The 21,084-nt window shown below is 44.0% G+C and overlaps 1 protein-coding gene across 1 annotated transcript in view; it reads right to left on the minus strand.

Annotated features, from left to right (window-relative positions):
• Positions 1 to 2,898: 2,898 nt before the first annotated feature.
• LOC132400768 (serine/threonine-protein kinase PDIK1L-like) overlaps positions 2,899 to 21,084 on the minus strand; it is a 30,705-nt gene continuing 12,519 nt past the window's right edge. Inside the window, exon 3 of the mRNA XM_059982106.1 lies at positions 2,899 to 3,128. Coding sequence (XP_059838089.1) covers positions 2,899 to 3,128 — 230 coding nt within the window. The remainder of the gene's footprint in view (positions 3,129 to 21,084) is intronic.

The raw sequence follows: 21,084 nt of genomic DNA on the forward strand, positions 1-21,084 counted from the left end.
CCTTGACCCTTGCACCAGGGAGGCAACATATCATCCCAGAGTCTCGTTTGCGGCCACAGAAATGCCTGTCTATTCCCCTTACAATCGAATCCCCTATCACTATAGCTCTCCCACTCCTTTTCCTTCCCTCCTGTGCCGCAGAGCCACCCATGGTGCCATGAATTTGGCTGCTGCTGCCTTCCCCTGATGAGACATCTCTGCCAACAGTATCCAAAACAGTATATCTGTTTAGGAGGGAGATGACCCCAGGGGACTCCTGCACTACCTGCCTACTGCTACGCTGTCTAGTGGCCACCGCTTCCCTTTCTGCCTGTGTAGCCTTTACTTGTTAACACAAGAGGGGTGTCCGGCAGCTTTGGGCCTGTACTCACTGGAATTTAGAAGAATGCGGGGGAATCTCACTGAAACGTACTCAATGCTGAAAAGTCTAGAAAGGATGGACGTGGGGAGGATGTTTCTCAAGGTGGGGATATCCAGAACTAGAGGGCACAGACTCAAAATTTAGCAGCAACCTTTTAGAACAGAGGTAAAGAGTGTTACTTTTTTTTAAAAGCCGGAATGGTAAATCTGTGGAATGCTCTGCCACAGACTGTGGTGGAAGCCCAAGTCCATGGGTATAGTTAGGGCAGAAGTTGATAACTTTCTGATTGTCCAGGGTAAAAAATATGGCAAGAAGGCAGATGTATGGGATTGAGCGGGATCCGGGATCAGCCATGATGGAATGGTGGAGCTGACTTGATGGGCTGAATGGCCCAATTCTGCTCTATGCCTTATGGATTGACACTTCAGAATGGGAATGAAAAATCGCTGGCCAACATGAAACTTTTTGGCAGTGAAAGTGCTAAACAAAGCAAAGCAGTCTGTATATTTACATTGGGTCTCACCAACATAGGAGGCTGAATCCGGAGAAATGGATACAGAAGCCAACAACTCTCCAATACAAGATATTTATAAGAAAGGAACGAAAGCAATGACGGAAGGAGGAAAGATTGCCAGTGCAGGTGTGGAAACATGGAATGAAGCAGAGGGATCCGAGCTGTGATGGTTCAGAATAAGGGAGACAGATTGAGAATGTGATGGAGCAACACTTGGTCTTGGAACAGAGGAAAAGATAAACAGCGATAGACTGACCAGAATTAATGTCCATTAAGGGAGAAGATTGAACATGAGAGAAGTTCTGCTTCTCTTCCAATGTTGTTCAGCAAATTTAACAAATTCATCCATGCAATTCATTGAACAGACTGGAACATAAAAGAAAGGATATGATGCTGAGTCTTTAATGTTTTGATGAAACCGCACTTGGACTATTGAGTAGTTTTGGGCTCCCTATCCAAGGATGTGATGGCATTGTAAAGGGCTCAGAAGGGGAATCACAAGAATGATCCCAGGAATGAAAGGGTTACGTATGAGCAGCATTTGATGGCTCTGGGCCTGTACTTGCTGGAGCTTAGAAGAATGGGGCGGGGGGAGGATCTCATTGAAATGATTCAAAGGTCTGGATAGAGTGGATGTGATAGAGGAGGTTTCTAACCACGAGAGTTTGGTATCAGAGGACACAGCATCAATAGAAGAACATGCCTTCAGAATGAGGTGGAATTTTTCTTTTAGCCAAAGGGTTATGAATCTGTGGAATTCATTGCCACAGATGGCTGTGGATGTCAAGTCATTGGGTATATTTAAAGCAGAAGTTGATTAGCAAGGCCAAACATTACAGGAAGAAGACAGAAGAATGGGATTGAGATGGAAGATAAATCAATCATGATCGAATAGTGAGCCAAATGGCCCAAGTATGCTTTTATGATTTTAAGAAAGCACTTTCAAATGCTGCTTCAATCATACCCAATATCACAAACCATGGAGACATGTTGTGCATTGCTGATGTGTAAATGTTGGGTTTTCATTGATGCAGATGTTGAGATCTGCATGATGGCAAACAACATTGTCTCTTATTGACTTTCCAACACTTGGATTATCGCAGCAACAAATCCATCTCCGCATCAATCACTGTTGCAACAAACTGAACAAAGTATGCATGGAGATCTCAAATGGGTTGAGCTTTCCCTCACAACGATGAAGAGAAAGCTGCTTTATTAATATCGATAATACAATTAGGAACAACACAGCAAATTAAAACTCACAAATCAGTAAGATTCGTATCAGGTAGTGGCATCAGCTTAATAATTTTACCCCTTCAAATGAAGACCAATAATAGACTCCTGTATAACACTGCTTTTCTGGTGGAAGATAATTCTTCAAAGCTAACTTGTAAAAGACAAGAACTGATATCGGCTATGGTGATCCTGGCCTGATCTGCTTTGCAGTGCTGGATTGAGGGACAGAATGGAGGGCATAAAGAGAGAAGGAAGAGTTTGGCTCTCTTTGATACTTTCATCTTCCTGAGGGTCACACAATGAGGGATAAGATGCTGCCACCAAAGAGCATGCACAGAATTATGTCAATCCACCTCAAAAATGGGTGCATAAAGATCAGAGATGCCAATTACTTGCTCTTCTAACAGGGAAAAGAAAGAGGGAAGGTTTGGGCAATGGACAGAGTACAGAGGCAATTCAACACTACTCTTAATAAGCAGTGCTTTTGAGATTAAGCTTCTTACCCAGTGAAAGAGTCTAGAACTGACATCTAACTTGGACAACAGGTTTTGACCACTTGCCCCCTTCACTTCTTTCGAGGAAATAAAGATTCTGAAAGAATCCTGAACTTGTAATAATTTATAGAACTGCAGTGGGCATGGCTAATAAACACTTTTCACCATGTATAATAAGCAGTTACACACAAAGGCCATAATAGTCCATTATACCATCAGTCATCTCCCCAGATATTAAATTTTCCTTTCCATCCACTTTGAGCTGCAGAGAGGAGCAGTCTGGGCATTTACCTTTACATTCTCAGTCTTTCTCCGGTGAATGCAAATTGCTCAATTTGGGCTCGCAGGATAAATGCGTCGGGCCGCTCCTGGGGGCTATATGCCAACATGTCCCGTAGAAGCTTCTGGATTCCTTTGTTCAGAGCCCTTTTACTGTACATGGGAATTGGAAGTTCTAGGCTGGGATTCTCCATCAATGCCTGTCCCACCGGGATTAAGTTACGTCCTTGAGAAAGATATGCACCTGCAAAAGTGGTCAACTATTCTGGGTTAATTAGTGTAACTGAACATCATCTCATCCCCTCATTTAAAACATGTGAATCATTATTCACCCTCTCAAATCAGGACGAATCCTACTGATGATCAAACTGTTGTCAGTTATGTATTTGAACATCAACTCTGATATTTAAAACAAAGCTCTGGTTTCTCAATTCACACAATATCGATGTTCAGAGTCAGAGTTATAGAGTACGACAGAAACTGGCCCTACAGCCCATCTAATCTGTGTCAAACTTAACCTGCCTTGTCGTATTGACCCACACCCAGACCATAACCCTCTATACCTTTCCCATCCGTGCACTTCTCTTAAATGTTGAAATTGAATGCACATCCACCAGTTCTGCTCAGTTTCCCCTTAAATATTTAACTTTTTGCCCATAAATCTGACTTCTCATTCTAGTCTAAGCAACAGAATAGACAATGCAGTGCTGGGGTAACAGAAAATACCCTAAGACCATATGATACAGGTGCAAAATTAGGTCATTTGGCCCATCAAGTTTGCTCCACCATTTCTTCACAGCTGATCCAGTGTTCTTCTCAACCCCAATCTCCTGCCTTCATGCCCGACCAATCAAGGTCCATCAGCTATGCCTTAAATACGCATAATAACTTGGCCTCCACACCTACTAATGGCAGAGAATTTCACAGATTGACCATTTTCTGGCTGAAGAAATTCCTCATCTCCATTCTAAAAGAATACTCCTCTATTCCAAGATTGTCCCCTCTGGTCATAGAGAATCTACATCCACTCTATCAAGGCATTTCACCATTCGATAGGCTTCAATGAGGTCACCCTTCGTTTTTCTGAATTCTAGTGAATACAGGCCCACAGCCATCAAATGCTTTTCATATGAAAAGCCTTTCAGTCCTGGAATCATTTTCATGAACTTCCATTGAACTCTTTCCAATTTCAGCACACCCTTTCTAAGATAAGGGGCCCAAACCTATTCTCAATACACCATGCGTGGCCTCACCAGTGCCTTATAAAGTCTCAATATTACATTCTAGTCCACTTGAAGTGAATGCCAACATTGCATTTGCCTTCCTCAACCCACAAATTAACTTTCAGGGAATCCTGCACAAGGACTCCCAAGCCCATTTGCACCTCTTTTTTTTTTTTAATTTTCTCTCCATTTAGAAAATAGTTAACTTCCTTTTACCAAAGTGCATGACCATACACTTCCTGACCACTTTTTTGCCCATTCTCCTAATCTGTCTGTCCTTCTGTAGCCTCTTCGTTTCCTCAAACTACCTGCCCCTCCACCCATCTTATTGTCTGCAGACTTTGCAATAAAGCCATCCATTCTAGCAGGCGCCAGCAATGGAAGGGTAATTAATTGCAGGTGTCCCAGGGAACTGATAAAACAGGTTAAAGAGGAAACACAGGCCAGGAAATGTACAAGACCCAACACCCCCCACCCTTACAAAGTTGCTCTGAGGCAAGCTAAAGCTACCTCAATGACAGGGATAGGATGTAGAGGAGCAAAAGGCATCTCTTGATTTGGTTTACCAACAACCTGACATCTGGCATGACCTACAGCTTGTGTTCCATCAGGCCTCACACCAGGCCAGGAGAAATGTCTGAGCACATGGTCAAGATGATTGCTATTGCCTAAATGACCAGCAAGGCAACAATCATGAGTCAAGTGCAATGTCAGGCCAGGAAACATCGGAAACGACAATTTGATAAACACTACTCCAATCATCCTGAGAGTCTATTTTCTCAATAACACTCCATTGCTGATAAAATAGTCACAAGAGACTGCTACAGTTGCTTCCTCTGAGAACATCTCTTCAAACAGGGGAGACAAAGAAGGGTCTCTCCTCTCTTCAAGCACCAGCTGTATATAAGAGGGAGACATTTAGCCAAACCTTGTTAGAACTTCTTCACCTTTGGGCATTAAGGTATCACAGAGGGCAATATCAGGGAGATTGATCACAGGTTGATAGGGTGGTTAAGAAGGCCTATGGGATCCTACGCTTCATTAACAGGGGGATTGAGTTCAAGAGTAGAGAGGTCATGTTGCCACTCTACAAATCTCTAGTGAGACTGCACAGAGTATTGTGTTCAATTCTGGTCACTTCATAGGAAGGATGTGAAAGCGATGGAGAGGGTGCAGAGGAGATTTACCAGGATGTTGCCTGGATTGGAGAACAAGTCATATGAAGCAAGGTTAGCAGAGCTGGGACTTCTCTCTTTGGAGCATAGCAGAATGAGAGGGGACTTGATAGAGGTCTACAAAATTATGAGAGGCATAGATAGGGTGGATAGTCAGTACCTGTTTCCCAGGGCACCAATAGCAAACACCAGAGGGCATATGTACAAAATTAAGGGAAGGAAGTTTAGGGGAGACATCAGGGGTAAGTTTGTTTTTGCCAGGAATGGTGGTGGAGGCTAAAACATTAGGGGTATTTAAGAGCCTCTTGGACAGGCACATGGATGAAAGAAAAATGGAGGGTTATGGGGTAGTGTGGGTTTAGTACTTTTTTAAGGATTATTTGTGTCAGCACAACATGGAGGGCTGAAGGGCCTGTACTGTGCCGTAGTGTTCTATGGTTCTATTGTCAGAGCTCTTGCCTTTGTTTTGATCTTTCTTAGACATTGCACGAGTAGAAACACAACCTTACTTGCTTGACATACTGTCTGGAGATAAAGAGGAATTTACTATAGTTTTCACAAAAGCTACAGGCTTCATAGATCTCTGCTTCTTAAGCACTGAGTATTCAGTATTTAGATGACCAGGGTTCATGCAATAGAACACACTGTGGCATTTTCAGATACAAAATTCTTAAGCCAAGGGTGAGGCAGAGGGTACTGGTTTTAAAGATAGTGCCTGATGGGATAGGCCTTTACCCCTGTACTCTGATTGCTGTTTACTTCCAAAACTAACTTTGTGGGTTAAGGCATACTCACCTGCCAATAAGGAAGCTTGCTCAAGGATTGATTCCTTTTGCTTATTTAAATAAACAGATACAACTCTTAAAGGCAGGCATCTCTTAAATTCCTCAAGCAAGATGAGTTGACCAAGTTTCTCTTTAGCTTCTACTTGTTGAGCCAAAGACCACCAGTCTCTCTGAAAAACTCAACATGTTTGCTGGTCAAGCTTACAATAGCTCCTGAAGCACTGGCGATAAGTCTCAGGAACCAACTCACAAGATTTTAAGATAGCCACTTTGACCTCATCATAATCCAGGTTCTTTTCAATGCTTAGAGCAGAATAGGCTTCCTGAGTCTTGCCTTTCAAAACACTATAAAAGCAGAGTCCAGACATGCTTAGGCCATTTTGAAGCAATAGCAACCCATTCTCAGCATCCTTTCCTGCAGATAATAGAATTAACTAAAATGGCTACCTGCATCAAATTCAGAATAATCAGACTCATGAGTGCTCTTCAACTAATTCCTTAAGGAAATGTTTGCTCTAAATGCAGTTGGTGTTCCTTAACAATTATGGATGCAATGGGAGGCAAGGACACAATAGCTACCACGAAAGAGGTGGTGCTGAGCAAACTTGTGGGCCTGAAGATAAACAAGTCCCCTGCTCCAGATGACGATTTACCAAAATTCTCTGGACTCTAGGCAGGTCCTGGCAGATTAGAAGATTGCAAATATCACACCACTGTTCAAAAAATAAATGTAGGCAAAAGGCAGATAACTGTAGGCTAGTTAATTTAACATTTGTAGTTGGGAAAATGCTTAACTATAAAGAAGAAATGGCAAGGCATTGGGGAAGAAATAGATCCATCAGGCAGATGCAGCATGGATGCAACAAAGGCAGGTCCTGTTTGATAAACTTACTGGAATTCTTTGAGGATGTAATGAGTGCAGTGGACAGAGGGGAACAGATGGATGTTATTTACTTGGATTTCCAGAAAGCTTTCGATAAGGTGCCACATAAAAGACTTATCCATAAGATAAGGATGCATAGAGTTGGGGGGTGATATATTAGCATGGATAGAGGATTGGTTAACTAATATCAAGCAGAGAATTTGGCTACATGGGTGTTACTCTGGTCGGCAATCAGTGATGAGCGGTGTGCCATAGGGGTCAGTGCTGGGCTTGCAACTGTTCATGATATACATTAACGATCTGTAAGAGTATACTGTATCTAAGTTTGCTGATGATACTAAATTGAGTGGAAAAGCAAATTGTGCAGAAGATACGGAGAGTCTGCAGACAGACATAGATAGGTTAAGTGAGTGGGCAAGGGTCTGGCAGATGGAGTACAGCATTGGTAAATGTGAGGTCATCCACTTTGGAAGGGAAACTGAAAGAGCAGTACTGAAATGCTTACCCCTGCCAGGGAACAAGTTTCTAACTAGGTTAACCTTGAAAAGAATAAAGGAAAAATAAAGGAGTAAACCATAGGAAGAACTGATTACTCAATCCATCTGGAACAAGCCCCCATTATCTTACAACCTCGGCTCTCAGGAAGTAACAGAGGAGTCAGGCCACAACAGGAATTACAAACAAAAGACATTTATTAAAGTTAAATGGAAAAAGGGTGATGTGTGGTGTGGTAGTGCTGGTGCAGAATGGGAAAGAGTGGGAGAAGGAGCGGCCTTGTTTTTAAGCTGTGTCCAGCAGGTGCCAGCAATGGAAGGGTAATTGCAGGTGTCCCAAGGAACTGCAACACAGGCTAAGAGGAAACACAGGCCAGTAAGTGTACAGGACATAACACAGGTAGTGGAATTCCAAGCACTTGCACCTTCTACCTGATGACAGCAGTGAGAAAAGAGCATAGCCTGGGTGGTGTGGATCTTTGATGATGAATGCTGCTTTTTTTAAAAAATGGCAACATTTCATATTGATGTACTCAATGGTTGGGAGGGTTTTACCCGTGACATACTGGGCCAAATCCATTACCTTTTGTACTCAAAGGCACTGGTATTCCCTTACGAGGCTGTAATGAAGCTAGTCAGAAAACTTTCCACCACTCATCTATAGAAGTTTGCCAAGGTTTTGGATGACATGCTGAATCTCTGCAGACTCCTGAGGAAACAGCAGCGCTGCTGTGCTTTCTTAACAATTGTATTTATATATGCACACCCTCTCACCTGGGCTCGTATACAAATTGACTTGCTAGCTAACTCTGCTAACTCAGTGGCGAGAAGGTAACCTTTCGTGAGCAATACACATCCAGGGTCGGTATGATCTGGGGTTCAACCAAACCAGAAACTTAGATGTTGATTAATGACTGTTGTGCTGATACTGCCGCCCTCATAGTTATCATTCACCAGGAAATGGCAGATTGTACACCAGTATAAAATTACAAAGAAATTATGCTTATCAAATTTTCAACTAACAAACAGTTACAGAAAAGGAAAAGAAAAACAAAAGGGCCCACTGCAGATAAACCAGTCTAATGTGCACACAGACCCAACTAGACCAGAAATGAGCTCCAATCTTTATCACTTTACTCACACGCTGAACCCACATTCTACGTGAAGGACACTAGCCAAAGTCCAAACTTCCCTCAAACACCATCTTGAATGAACTGGCTAACTCAAGAGTATTGCACTTCCTCCTTGTAGCCATTCATCTGCATAAAGCACTTCTTTCAACCGGGTCGCTCCTTTGAACGGCATTCTGCGGCATCTTCCCTCAAGTCCCACTCCACAGCTTCCAGCAAAAGACCCCAATCCAGACTATTGTCCTTCAGAAATCTTATCTCGCCAAGCTCTCTAGGATCTTCTCACATCCCACTGGGTAGAAAGTTACAACACTTATCCAGGCAGTCCTGATTGGTTGACACAACATTCCCAAACTGGGCAACAGGGCTCCTATCTTTAGCTGAAACCAAAACACTTACTAGCAGGACACACAACTTTTGCAGAAAACTGCAAAAAATAAAATTCCTCACAGCATAGCAGCAGAAATCTTAACCAGGGCATTACATAAAATGGGTCCAGGACACCCAGGAATTTAAAATTACTGACTCTCTTCATCTCCAAGTCTCCAATGAGTACTGGTTCATGGACCTCTGGTTTCCCTCTCCTGAAGTTTATAATCAGTACCTTGGTCTTATCGACATTGAGTTATTACACCACTCAGCCAAATTTTCAATCCCCCTTCTGTGTGCTGATTTATCACTACCTTTGATAACGGCCCACAACAGTGGTGTCATCAGCAAACTTGTATATGGTGGTAGAACTGTACTTAGCCATGCTGTCATAGGTTATAAAGCAACTGGAGCAAGGGGCTAAACACACATCCCTGAGGTGCTCCTGTGCTGATGGAGATTGTGCCGGAGATGTTTTTGCCAATCTGAACTGATTGTGGTCCACAAGTGATGAGATCCAGGATCCAACTGCATAGGGGTTATTGAGGCCCAGGTCTTGGAGTTTATGATTAGCTTTGAGGGGATGATATTAAATGCTGAGCTGTAGCCAATAAAGAGCATCCTGAAGTCAGAAGGCCAAGTCCGGTGGTATGAGTAGGTCACAAACTGGGGTCTTTCTTGTTGCAGTGGATGACCATGACTTCCTCTGCACCTCGTCATGCCCTTTGCTCTCCATGAAGTGTTGCAGAACCACCTTCAAAGCCATTGGATCTCACTGCAGATCACATCTACCCAGTCAGTTGGAGCTGACTTCACATGATAGGATAGGCTTGTCCCTGTATCACCACTGAAGCCCACTGGCTACCCTCACCTGGTCTTGCACTTCTGCCAAAGTGGTGTACCAGAGTGTGGCCACTGTTCATGCCAACACAGGTGAGAGTTGAGTGTCCAGTGGAGCCAAAGGTGAGTGAGCTGCCCCAAAATTGACTCAATTGACCAGAGCTGATACCTCTCCCTGGACACTCCATACAGGCTCAACAACAGTCACCATTAAGATCATCAAATCTGGTTCTTTAATGTCTTTCAGCCCAGTACAGGTCCTTCAGCCCACAATGTTGTGCTGACCCTTTAAACTACTCTAAGATAAATCTAATCCTTCCCTTTTACACAGCTCTCCATTCTTCCCCATCATCCACATGCCATTCTAAGAGTTTCATAAATACCCCTGATGTATCTGCCTCTACCACCACCCCTGGCAATGTGTTCCATGCACCCACCCACTGTATATAAAGCTCAACACCACCAACGTTCCCCCTCCCCCATGCTTTCCAGCAATCATCTAAAAATTATGCAGTCTTACATTAGCCATTTCTGCCCTGAAGAGGAGCTGGCTGTCCACTATCAAAACCTCTGATAGATGTCTGCCATCCCTACCTGCATGTCAGGCCAGACCACCAACATTCTCATCTGTCCCAGTACAAGAGCAAGTAAAGGGATAGGCAATTAATGCCAGCAACATCCACAAGCCCAGAACAATAAAATGAATTGGGCAATTTGTATAATGGATTACCAATTAGCTTTGATTCATTTTCATTCTCAGAGTACCCCCCAATGACCAACTGAAATGCAGCATGCAGTTTGAAACTTGGTTTGAAACAAAGACTCGACAGGAAATGTCATTAAAGCAAAGAACATTTTAAACTGCAGGGAAATTGGGCATCAAGTTTGTGATCTAGATCTGGGGCATTACTTTTAGAGAAACTGCAGCCAGTTTCTAATCCAGACAAACATGGAGTGAAGGTGTAAGGATGCAGGTGTTATTACTATTACCTCCTAATAAATGGTTTTATGATTAACCCTGCACTGAGGACACCACACTTCAGCCCAAGGAAATCTCAGTCCACTGAATGGGCCAGTCAGCAGCATCAGGAAAGAGTAGAGGCAGTGATCTCAGTCCCTAGAAGCAAAGCACCTGGCCTAAGCAGCGTACCTGGCCAACTACTGTGCTAATTAACTGGCTGAAGTTTATTGACATCTTCAACCTTCCAATTTAGCAGTCTGACGTACCCATCTGCTTCAAGCAGACATCAATCATACCAGTGCCCAAGAAGAATATGATAGCCTCCATCAATCTCTATCATCCAGTAACACCAACATGCACTGTGATGAAGAGGTTTTAGAAATCGGTCATGATGCACATCAACTCCTGCTTGAGTGATCTGGATCTGCTCCAATTTGCCAAGGCACAGGAGCAGAATTGGGCCATCTGGCCCATTGAGTCTGTTGCACCATTTAATCTTCATTTAAACTCCAGGGTGTTCTGCACAAGAACTCCCAGGTCCCTTTGCATCTCAGATTTCTGGATGTTCTCCCCATTTAGAAAATAGTCTGCACATTTATTTCTACTACCAAATTGCAGGACCATGCATTTTCCAACATGGTATTTCATTTGCCATTTTCTTGCCCATTCTCCTAATTTGCCCAAGTCCATCTGCAGCCTACCTGTCTCCTCAACAATACCTGCCCCTCCACCAATCTTTGTATCATCTGCAAACTTGGCAACAAAGCCATCTATTCTGTCATCAAAATCATTGATATACAGCATAAAACAAAGCAGTCCCAACACTAACCCCTGCAGAACACCACTAGTCACTGGCAGCCAACCAGAAAAGGATCCTTTTATTCCCACTGTCTGCCTCCTACCAATCCTCTAACCATGTCAGTAACTTCCCTGTAATACCATGGGCTCTTAACTTGGTAAGCAGCCTCATGTGTGGCACCTTGTCAAAGGCCTTCTGGAAGTCCAAACATACAATGTCCACTGCACTCCCTTTACCTATCCTACTTGTAATCTCCTCAAAGAATTCCAACAGGTTTGTCAAGCAAGATTTTGCCTTGGGAAATCCATACCGACTTTCTCCTACCTCGTCCCATGTCATTAAGTACTCCATAACCTCATCTTTAACAATTGACTGCAACAGCTTCCCAACCACTGAGATCAAGATAACTGGTCTACAACTTCCTTTCTGCTGCCATTCTCCTTTCTTAAAGAGTGGAGTGATATTTGCAGTTTTCCAGTCCTCTGGCACCGTGCCAGAATCCGATGAGGATCATTACTAATACCTGGGCCTTGGTACCTCCCTGTACAACAGAATCTTCAAATTCCACATCAGCAGACTATTTAGTGTGGATTGGCAACATCTCCACAATTTCCATCATCACTGGGGAACCATGGGGTGTGTGCTTAGCCCACTTTTTCCTCACTTTATCCTTCCATTTTCCTCACAGTCATGTACTTATCTAAGCATTTTTTTACATGTCCCAAACGTGTCTGCCTCAAGCACTACCCACACAGTGCATTCCAGGCACCCATCATCTTGTGTTTAAAAAAAAAAGCTTGCTCCTCATATCTCCTTTGAACTTGCCTCCTCTCACCTCAAATGCATGCCCTTTGGTATTATACATTTCAACCCTGGGAAAAAGATGCTGGTCTGTTTACTCCAGCTATGCCTCTTATAATCCTCTATCAGATCTCCCCTCAGCCTCCACCACTCCCGAGAAAACAGCCCAGGTTTGCCCAACCTCTCATGATAACACATGCCCTCTAATCCAGGCGGCATCGTGGTAAATCTCTTCAGCAACCTCTCCGAAGCCTCAGTATCTTTCTTATAACAGGGCAACTAGATGCAGCCCAACGAGAGTTTTTTTTAAATTAAAAGCTTAATTTTATTAACCCGTTTAAGAATTTTATTCCATCTATCATCAGAAATCTGACAATTTAGGTCATCCTCCCAAGCTTTTTTTATTTTATCTAAAAAGTCTTGTCTAGAATCAATCAACAAGTTATAGATACCAGTAATAGAACCATTAACAAAAGGTTTTAAATTTAAAAGATCATCCAGTAAATTTTTATAAGGAGCTATAGGAAAAGTAGTTAAATGGAAACGTAGAAAATCTCTAATTTGAAGGAACCTGTAAAAATGAGTTTTTGGGAGTGCAAATTTATTTGACAATTGGTCAAATGAAGCAAGAGATCCTGAGATAAACAGGTCTCAAAAACACTTAATACCCAATTCATCCCAATCTTTAAAGACTTTGTCAGTCATGGAAGGGATAAAAAAAATTAAGGAGAATGGGAGATGATAATGAAAAATTCGCTAAACCAAAAAATTTTCTAAATTGAGACCAGATCCTTAAAGTTTGCTTAACAATTATGTTATCTATTGTTTTATTTGCTGAAAAAGAATGTGATCTAAGAAGAGAGACAATAGAGGATTTTTTTAAAAAAAACAGAATTAACTTCTAAGGAGACCCATGATGGGCAATCTTTACGATAAATGTAATAGGACCAGAAAGTAATATTCCATATATTGGCAGCCCAATAGTAAAACCTAAAATTGGGTAGGGCTAGTCCACCCATCTCTTTATTTCTTTGTAAGTAAACTTTACTTAAACAAGCTTGTTTATTATTCCAAATATAAGATGTTAAAATTGAATCTAAGGAATCAAAGTAGGTCTTCGGAATAAAAAAGGTAAAGCCTGAAAAAGATATAAAAATTTAGGAAGAATCTTCATTTTAATCGAATTAATTCTGCCAATTAGGGATAAAGAAAGAGGGAACCATTTAGAAAGCGTCTTTTTCACATAATTCAATAAGGGGTTTAAGTTTCTCTTCTACGATTTAAAGTGGTTCATAGAGCTTACAGAAGCTGTCCAGTTTTTACCTGAATGTTTCTCCACTTTGTAATAAAAGTAACTCTGCTGATGCCTCTTTAATTCATATGTTTTGGTTTTGCCCTAAAATTGAAAAGTTTTGGCGGTAAGTATTCCATACCTTCTCACAACTTTTTAGGGTACAATTTGACCCAAATCCCCTTACTGCCTTGTTTGGTATTATTGCAGATGAAGATATAACTTTAAATACTCCTAAACTACAGGTTTTAGTTTTTACCTCTCTTTTAGCAAGGAGAGCAATCTTGCTTAAATGGAAGGAGTCTACCCCTCCTACACATCTTCAATGGCTACATGATATTATGTCTTATTTAAATTTAGAAAAGATCCGCTGCTCAGTCTTAAATTCAAAACAATCTTTTTGATATTTGGGGACCTTTCCTAAATTACTTCTCCAACTTATAAAGTTTAACAGTGCACAGACTTTTAGGTATATTTTTATCTTCTCTTCTTAAGCAAATGACTTTTTTTTCCAGTTATCCATTATCATCCATCAGCTTTTTTCTTTGGTAGTTGGTAGGGGGTTGACTTTTTTTATACAAAAAATTTCTTTTGTGATGTATGACTTACCTTTAAATTTTTGATTACAGAGTGGTATACCTTTGTTATGCTATAACATTTTGATCAATTTTATTACAATATATGAACGTACACAATTTATGTTGAGATGTATCTATGTGCTGCACTCTGTATATCTTGTTTTTTTCCTTCTGAATAAAAATATTGTAAAAAGAAAAGCTTAATTTTAAATTACATTACTTCCTGACTTGTTGGTCTGTCCATGTATATTCTTTCATAAAGTTCTGTTGTATCTCTTTTCTGTCAATACCTGCAAGAAAATGAATCTCAAAGTACGTACATGGTGACATTTATGTCCTTTGGTCATAACTTTACTTTGACACCATATAAAGTTGGTGAGAAAGGTATGTGAGGGAAGAGCAGTTAACTTACTGTATCATCTATATCTAGAGTCTATGATTGAAAACAGAGTGACTGAACATAGTGGCAAATTAATACATTTCTTAGATAATAAATTCTTTGAACTTTGTAACTCCAAATGTTTCTGAGAATAGTAGCAGACTTACTGCAAGGAGAAACTCTTCATCCATCCTTCCTACCAAAGAGAAGTTTGGTGCGGAGGGAAAAAGTTTGGGTTATTTATTCAGAAACAAATACTTGGAAAGTGAAATCAGAAGCAGATTTATTATCACTGGCGTGTGTCGTGAAATTTGTTAACTTAGCAGCAGCACTACATGATAATATAGAAAGAAAAATAAAAGTATATATATCAAACCGATTAAAAATAGTGCAAAAACAGAAATATATATTTAAAAAGTGAAGTAACACTCACGGGTTCAATGTTCATTTGGAATCCGATGGCAGAGGAGAAGAAGCTGTTCTGTCAGGCTTCTGTACCTCCTTCCTATCAGTAACAATGAGAAGAGGGCATATCCTGGGTGATGGAGGTTCTTAATAATGGACGTCACCTTTCTGAGGCACCGCTCCTTGAAGATGTCTTGTTACTATGGAGTATAGTACCCAAGTTGGAGCCGATTAATTTTACTTTTTGTAGCTTATTTTGGTCCTGTGCAGTCGCACCCCCCCACCCCCCCACACACACCCAAATACCAGACAATGATGCAGCCTGTCAGAATACTTTCCATGGTACATCTATGGAGTTCAAGTATTTTAGGGGACACCCCAAATCTCTTCAAACTCCTAATGAAATATAGCTGCTGTCTTGCCTTCTTTATAGCTGCATCGATATGTTGGGACCAGGTTAGATCCTCAGATATTGACACCCAGGAACTTGAAATTGCTCACTCTCTCCACTTCCAATTCCCCTTGAGGATTCAAATGTGTACCCTCGTCTTATTCTTTCCGAAGTCCACAATCAGCTCTTTCATCTTATTGACATGGAGTGTCAGAGATACTGACACCCAGGAACTTGAAATTGCTCATTCTTTCCACTTCTGATCCCTCTTTGAGGACTAATGCATGTTCCCTCATCTTACCCTTTCTGAAGTCCACAATCAGTTCTTTGGTCTTATTGATTCAAGTGCAAGGTTGTTGCTGCAACACCACTCAACTGGCTGGCATATCTCTTCTGTACACCCACTCATCTCCATCTGAGATTCTACCACCAATGATTGTATCATCAGCACATTTATAGGTGGCACTTGATATAGGTATAGCGGGAGTAAAGCAGTGGACTAAGTACACACCCAAGTGCACCAGTGTTGATTGTCAACTAGGCAGAGTTATCACCAATCTGCACACACAGTATTGTGGTCTTCCACAATCTAATTGCAGATCTAATTGCAGAGGGATTTACTTACATTTCCTCACTTTTTAAAAAGACTGAAGCCAGATAGCTGACAGGGATTATTACATTGAGCACCCATGAGGTAGTCTTACATTTGTGGTGAACTACATATACCTGTCTGGACACGCCCCCTGCTGACTGCTCCTGTGGCTCCTCCCACAGGCCTGAGCCCGGCCTCTCAGTCTCCAGGATGTAGTATGGTGGCCAACCACTGCTTGTTCCTTCTTCCAATCAATAAAAGCTGATATCTTGCCTTTATGTCTCAGTGTGAGTTATTGATGGTGCATCAATTTTATTGACTGGAAGTTTTAAAACATGGAAACCATTTTACGTCCGGAAAGATTGGATTTGGACCCCCAAAACCCTGAAGCAGCTCTTGCCTTTGAACTCTGGCTTGCATGCTTCCAATCATACTTGGAGGAGGTTCATGCAACTGACCCTGCCGTTATGCACAGAATTCTCCTCTCGAGGGTCACCCCAAAAGTTTATTCATTTATCAGGGACCTGTCGACCTACGAAGGGGCACTGGACACCCTCAAAAGACAGTACCTGAGGCCGGTGAACACCATCTATGCAAGACATCGTTTAGCTACCCGACGACAGCAGCCTGGAGAATTGGGCGCCGAATTTCCCTGAACCCGACCATAGCTGCAGCCAGGTGAAAGCCCGAGCTGTGTTACTTCTGTGGACTCGAAAAACACCCCCGAAAACACTGCCCGGCTCGAGAAGCGACCTGCTCCAGCTGTGGGAAGAAGGGCCATTTTGCCAAGGTCTGTCAGTCTAAACTGCAAGTGGGGTCGAGCAGCGCTGCGTGTGAGACGCGGGGGCCACCATCTTGCATGCCCAGATGTGGGCGGCCATCTTTCTCGGCATCAACATGCCCCGCCCCTGACCCGTGTGTGAGACATAGGGGCCGCCATTTTGCATGCCCGGATGTGGGCGGCCATCTTTGTCGGTGTCAACATGCCCCACCCCCAACCCACCGGTGTTTACTGGGTACCAAGATGGCAGTTCAACTCTGGCCACCGTAACCCTCGACCAAAGCGCCCCACACCAGCTTGCAAGGTCACTGATGGACATCCTGGTGGAGGGGCACAGGACTAGCTGCCTGTTTGACATGGGCAGCATTGAGAGTTTTATTGACCCGGACACAGTGCAACACTGTGGACTCGTGACACAGCCAGTAAGTCAGAGAGTCACCTTGGCTTCTGGGTCACATTCCATAGACATCTGGGTGGGTTGTTTAGCGACATTGGTGGTGCAGGGCTCAGAATATCAGAACTTTGCGCTGCTGGTCATGCCTCAACTGTGCGCGCCTGTGCTATTGGGACTGGACTTCCAGAGCCATCTCGAAAGTGTGACTATGGCATATGATGGGCCTCTCCCACCACTCACTGTCAGGAATCCTCAGATTGGTGGGACTTCACCATATACCCTGCTACTGACCACACACACACACACCGAACCACACGTCCCGCCCAGCACCATGCCAACAGCTGCGCTACCGACACCACTTGCAGCCTCTCCACCCTCAAGATCCCTCCCCCATCGCTGTTCGCCAACCTGACCCCCGACTAAAAGCAGGAGGTACAGCGTGGGGGACAGGGCCTTCATTCAGTCAGAGGTGCAGCAGCTGCTCGGGGAGGGGATCATTAAGCCAAGCACAAGCCCTTGGCGGTCCCAGGTGGTTGTTGTTCGGACTGGGCAGAAAAATAAGATGGTTGTGGACTATAGTCAAACCATCAATAGGTTCACACAGCTTGACGCGTACCCCCTACCCCGCATCGCGGATATGGTCAACCAGATAGCTCAGTACAAGGTTTACTCGACAATAGATCTGAAATCCGCTTATCACCAGCTCCCCATCTGCCCAGAGGACCGCCCCTACACCGCCTTCGAGGCAGGCAGCAGGCTCTATCACTTCCTGCACGTCCCCTTCGGTGTCACGAATGGTGTCTCTGTCTTCCAGAGGGAAATGGACCGGATGGTGGACCGGTACCAACTGAAGGCTACATTTCCCTACCTGGATAACATCACCATCTGTGGTCGCGACTGGCCGGATCACAACGCCAACCTCCAACGATTTCTCCAAGTGGCCGTAGCTCTGAACCTTATTTATAACAGGGACAAGTGTGTGTTCGGAACCACCCGACTTGCTATCCTTGGGTATGTCGTGAAAAACGGGGTCATTGGCCCTGATCCTGACCGTATGCGCCCTCTGTTAGAACTCCCTCTTCCCACTGCTCTCAAAGCCCTCAGACGGTGCCTGGGTTTTTTTTCCTATTACGCCCAATGGGTCCCTCACTACGCAGACAAGGCCCGCCCCCTGGTCAAGTCTACTACTTTTCCCCTCTCTGTTGAGGCCTGCGCGGCCTTCAGCTGCTTTAAAGGGGACATTGCCAAAGCAACGATCCATGCGGTGGATGAGACTATTCCCTTCCAAGTAGAGAGTGACGCCTCCGACTTTGCACTGGCTGCTACCCTCAATCAGGAAGGCAGGCCAGTAGCATTCTTTTCTCGTACCCTCCAAGGCTCTAAAATTCGGCACTCTGCAGTGGAGAAAGAAGCCCAGGTCATAGTGGAAGCTATTAGGCACTATCTCACTGGCAAAAGGTTCACCTTGCTGACCGTTCATGTTCAGCAACCAACAGCGGGGCAAAATCAAAAATGATAAAATTTTGCGGTGGAGAATAGAACTCTCCACCCACAACTATGATATCCTGTACCGGCCTGGAAGGCTCAATGAGCCCCCTGATGCCCTATCCCGGGGAACGTGTGCTAGCGCACAGCTCAACCAGCTTTATGCCCTTCATGCACATCTTTGCCATCCGGGGGTCACCCGATTTTACCATTTCGTGAAAGCCCGGAACCTGCCGTACTCCCTGGAGGACATCAGGACGATGACCAGGGACTGCCAAATCTGCTCTGAGTGCAAACCGCACTTCTACCGTCCTGAAACGGCGTAACTTGTCAAGGCCACCCGCCCTTTTGAGCGACTGAGTATTGACTTTAAGGGCCCCCTTCACTCCACCGACTGCAATGTCTATTTTCTCAATATTATCGACGAATACTCGCGGTTCCCCTTTGCCATTTCCTGCCCCAACACCACTGCCACATCCATCATAAAAGCCCTGCGCCAGCTCTTCACTCTGTTCGGATATCCCTGCTATATCCACAGTGATAGAGGGTCCTCCTTTATGAGTGACGAGCTGCGCCGGTACCTGCTGGCTAGGGGCATTGCTACTAGTCGGACCACGAGTTATAATCCCCAGGGAAATGGACAGGTGGAGAGGGAGAATGCCACAGTGTGGAAGGCCACACTTTTAGCCCTTAAGTCAAAAGGGTTGCCGGTCTCTCAATGGCAGGAGGTCCTCCCCGAGGCACTCCACTCTATCCGCTCCCTGTTATGTATGTCCACCAATGCCACCCCTCACGAGCGCCTATTCTCTTTTTCCAGGAAGTCTGTCACTGGGACCACCCTACCAGCTTGGCTGACGTCCCCAGGGCCAGTGCTGCTCCGGAGACATGTGAGGAGTAATAAATACTCTCCGCTGGTCGAGAGGGTTCACCTTCTACATGCGAACCCCCAGTATGCCTACGTGATCTTACCTGATGGGCGGGAGGACACGGTCTCCATCCGCAATCTGGCACCCGCAGGAGCAGCAGACCACTACCCCGAGCACTCCCCGGTAACTATGAACCCTGTACCCGAGGTGACACCGCGCACACCAAGCCCTACACAGACTCCTCAAGACACTCATATACCGGGCGTTTTGTATGCGTATATACCAGGCGCCTTGCACACGCGTGAGGGATCACTGACGCCTAGTGGGCTGACACCTCCAGTTAGGCCGGAACCAGCACAACCTCCGTCTCTGGTGCAATCACCACCGGCACCTGTGCAATCACAGCCGGTGCTACGTAGATCGCAGCGACAGATTCGACCACCTGATAGACTTAACCTGCAAGAAACTTCGCCACATGGGGACTCTCTTTTAAAACAAAGGGGGGAGGGGGGTGAATGTGGTGAACTACATATACCTGTCTGGACACGCCCCCTGCTGACTGCTCCTGTGGCTCCTCCCACAGACCCCAGTATAAAGGCGATCGAGGCCTGAGCCCGGCCTCTCAGTCTCCAGGATGTAGTATGATGGTCACTCACTGCTTGTTCCTTCTTCCAGTCAATAAAAGCCGATATCTCGCCTTTACGTCTCAGAGTGAGTTATTGATGGTGCATCAACATTAGAGCCCAGATGCTTTAATCCAGTAACTTCATGAGCTCAGGGAGGTCAGGTGTGCAAATTAGTTAGTTTGTTACACCAGAGGCATATTGAATTGCATCTCTATGCAAGAATCCTTAGAAAACCCATGACCGAGGTAAATTCAAAGTTTAACATAGATTATGTGTTATCACATACTACCTTGAGGTTCATTTTCTTATAGGTGTTTATAGGAGAAAAAGATATGGAATAGAATTTTATGGAAATTATACACAAAAACTGAAAAAAAAGTGCAAAAGACAAACTGTGCAAAAAAAAAAAATATACTGAGAACGCAAGTTATAAGAGCCCTTGAAAGTGAGTCTGTAGGTCACAGCATCAGCTCAGCTGTGGAGAGTCACAGACCGGTTCAGAAGTAATGGTTGAAGGGTAATTAGAGGCCTGTTCTTAGGGGCCCTAGGCCCAGGAGAAAATAGGCTGCTGCAAATCTATTCCAAAGTGATGCACCATCAATAACTCACACTGAGACGTAAGGCGAGATATCGGCTTTTATTGACTGGAAGAAGGAACCAGGAGTGAGTGTCTATCATACAATGTCCTGGAGACTGAGGCCGAGCGTCAGGCCTCAGACCTCCTTTATACAGGGGCCTGTGGGAGGAGCCACAGGAGCAGTCAGCAGGGGGCGTGTCCCGACAGGCACATAGTTCACCACACAAAGGCATCAAATTGACAAAAAAAACAGTAAAGGCAGTGAAAAGAGCTCATCACCTTTCTACTGTTAACAGAATGACCCAGAAGTCAAAACCTTCCCATGCATTACTTTCTAGGTTGAATTCCATTCATGAATATTGACACATTGAATAC

Source organism: Hypanus sabinus, chromosome 10 (assembly GCF_030144855.1).
Source record: "Hypanus sabinus isolate sHypSab1 chromosome 10, sHypSab1.hap1, whole genome shotgun sequence".
In the NCBI taxonomy this organism is placed as follows: Eukaryota; Metazoa; Chordata; class Chondrichthyes; order Myliobatiformes; family Dasyatidae; genus Hypanus; species Hypanus sabinus.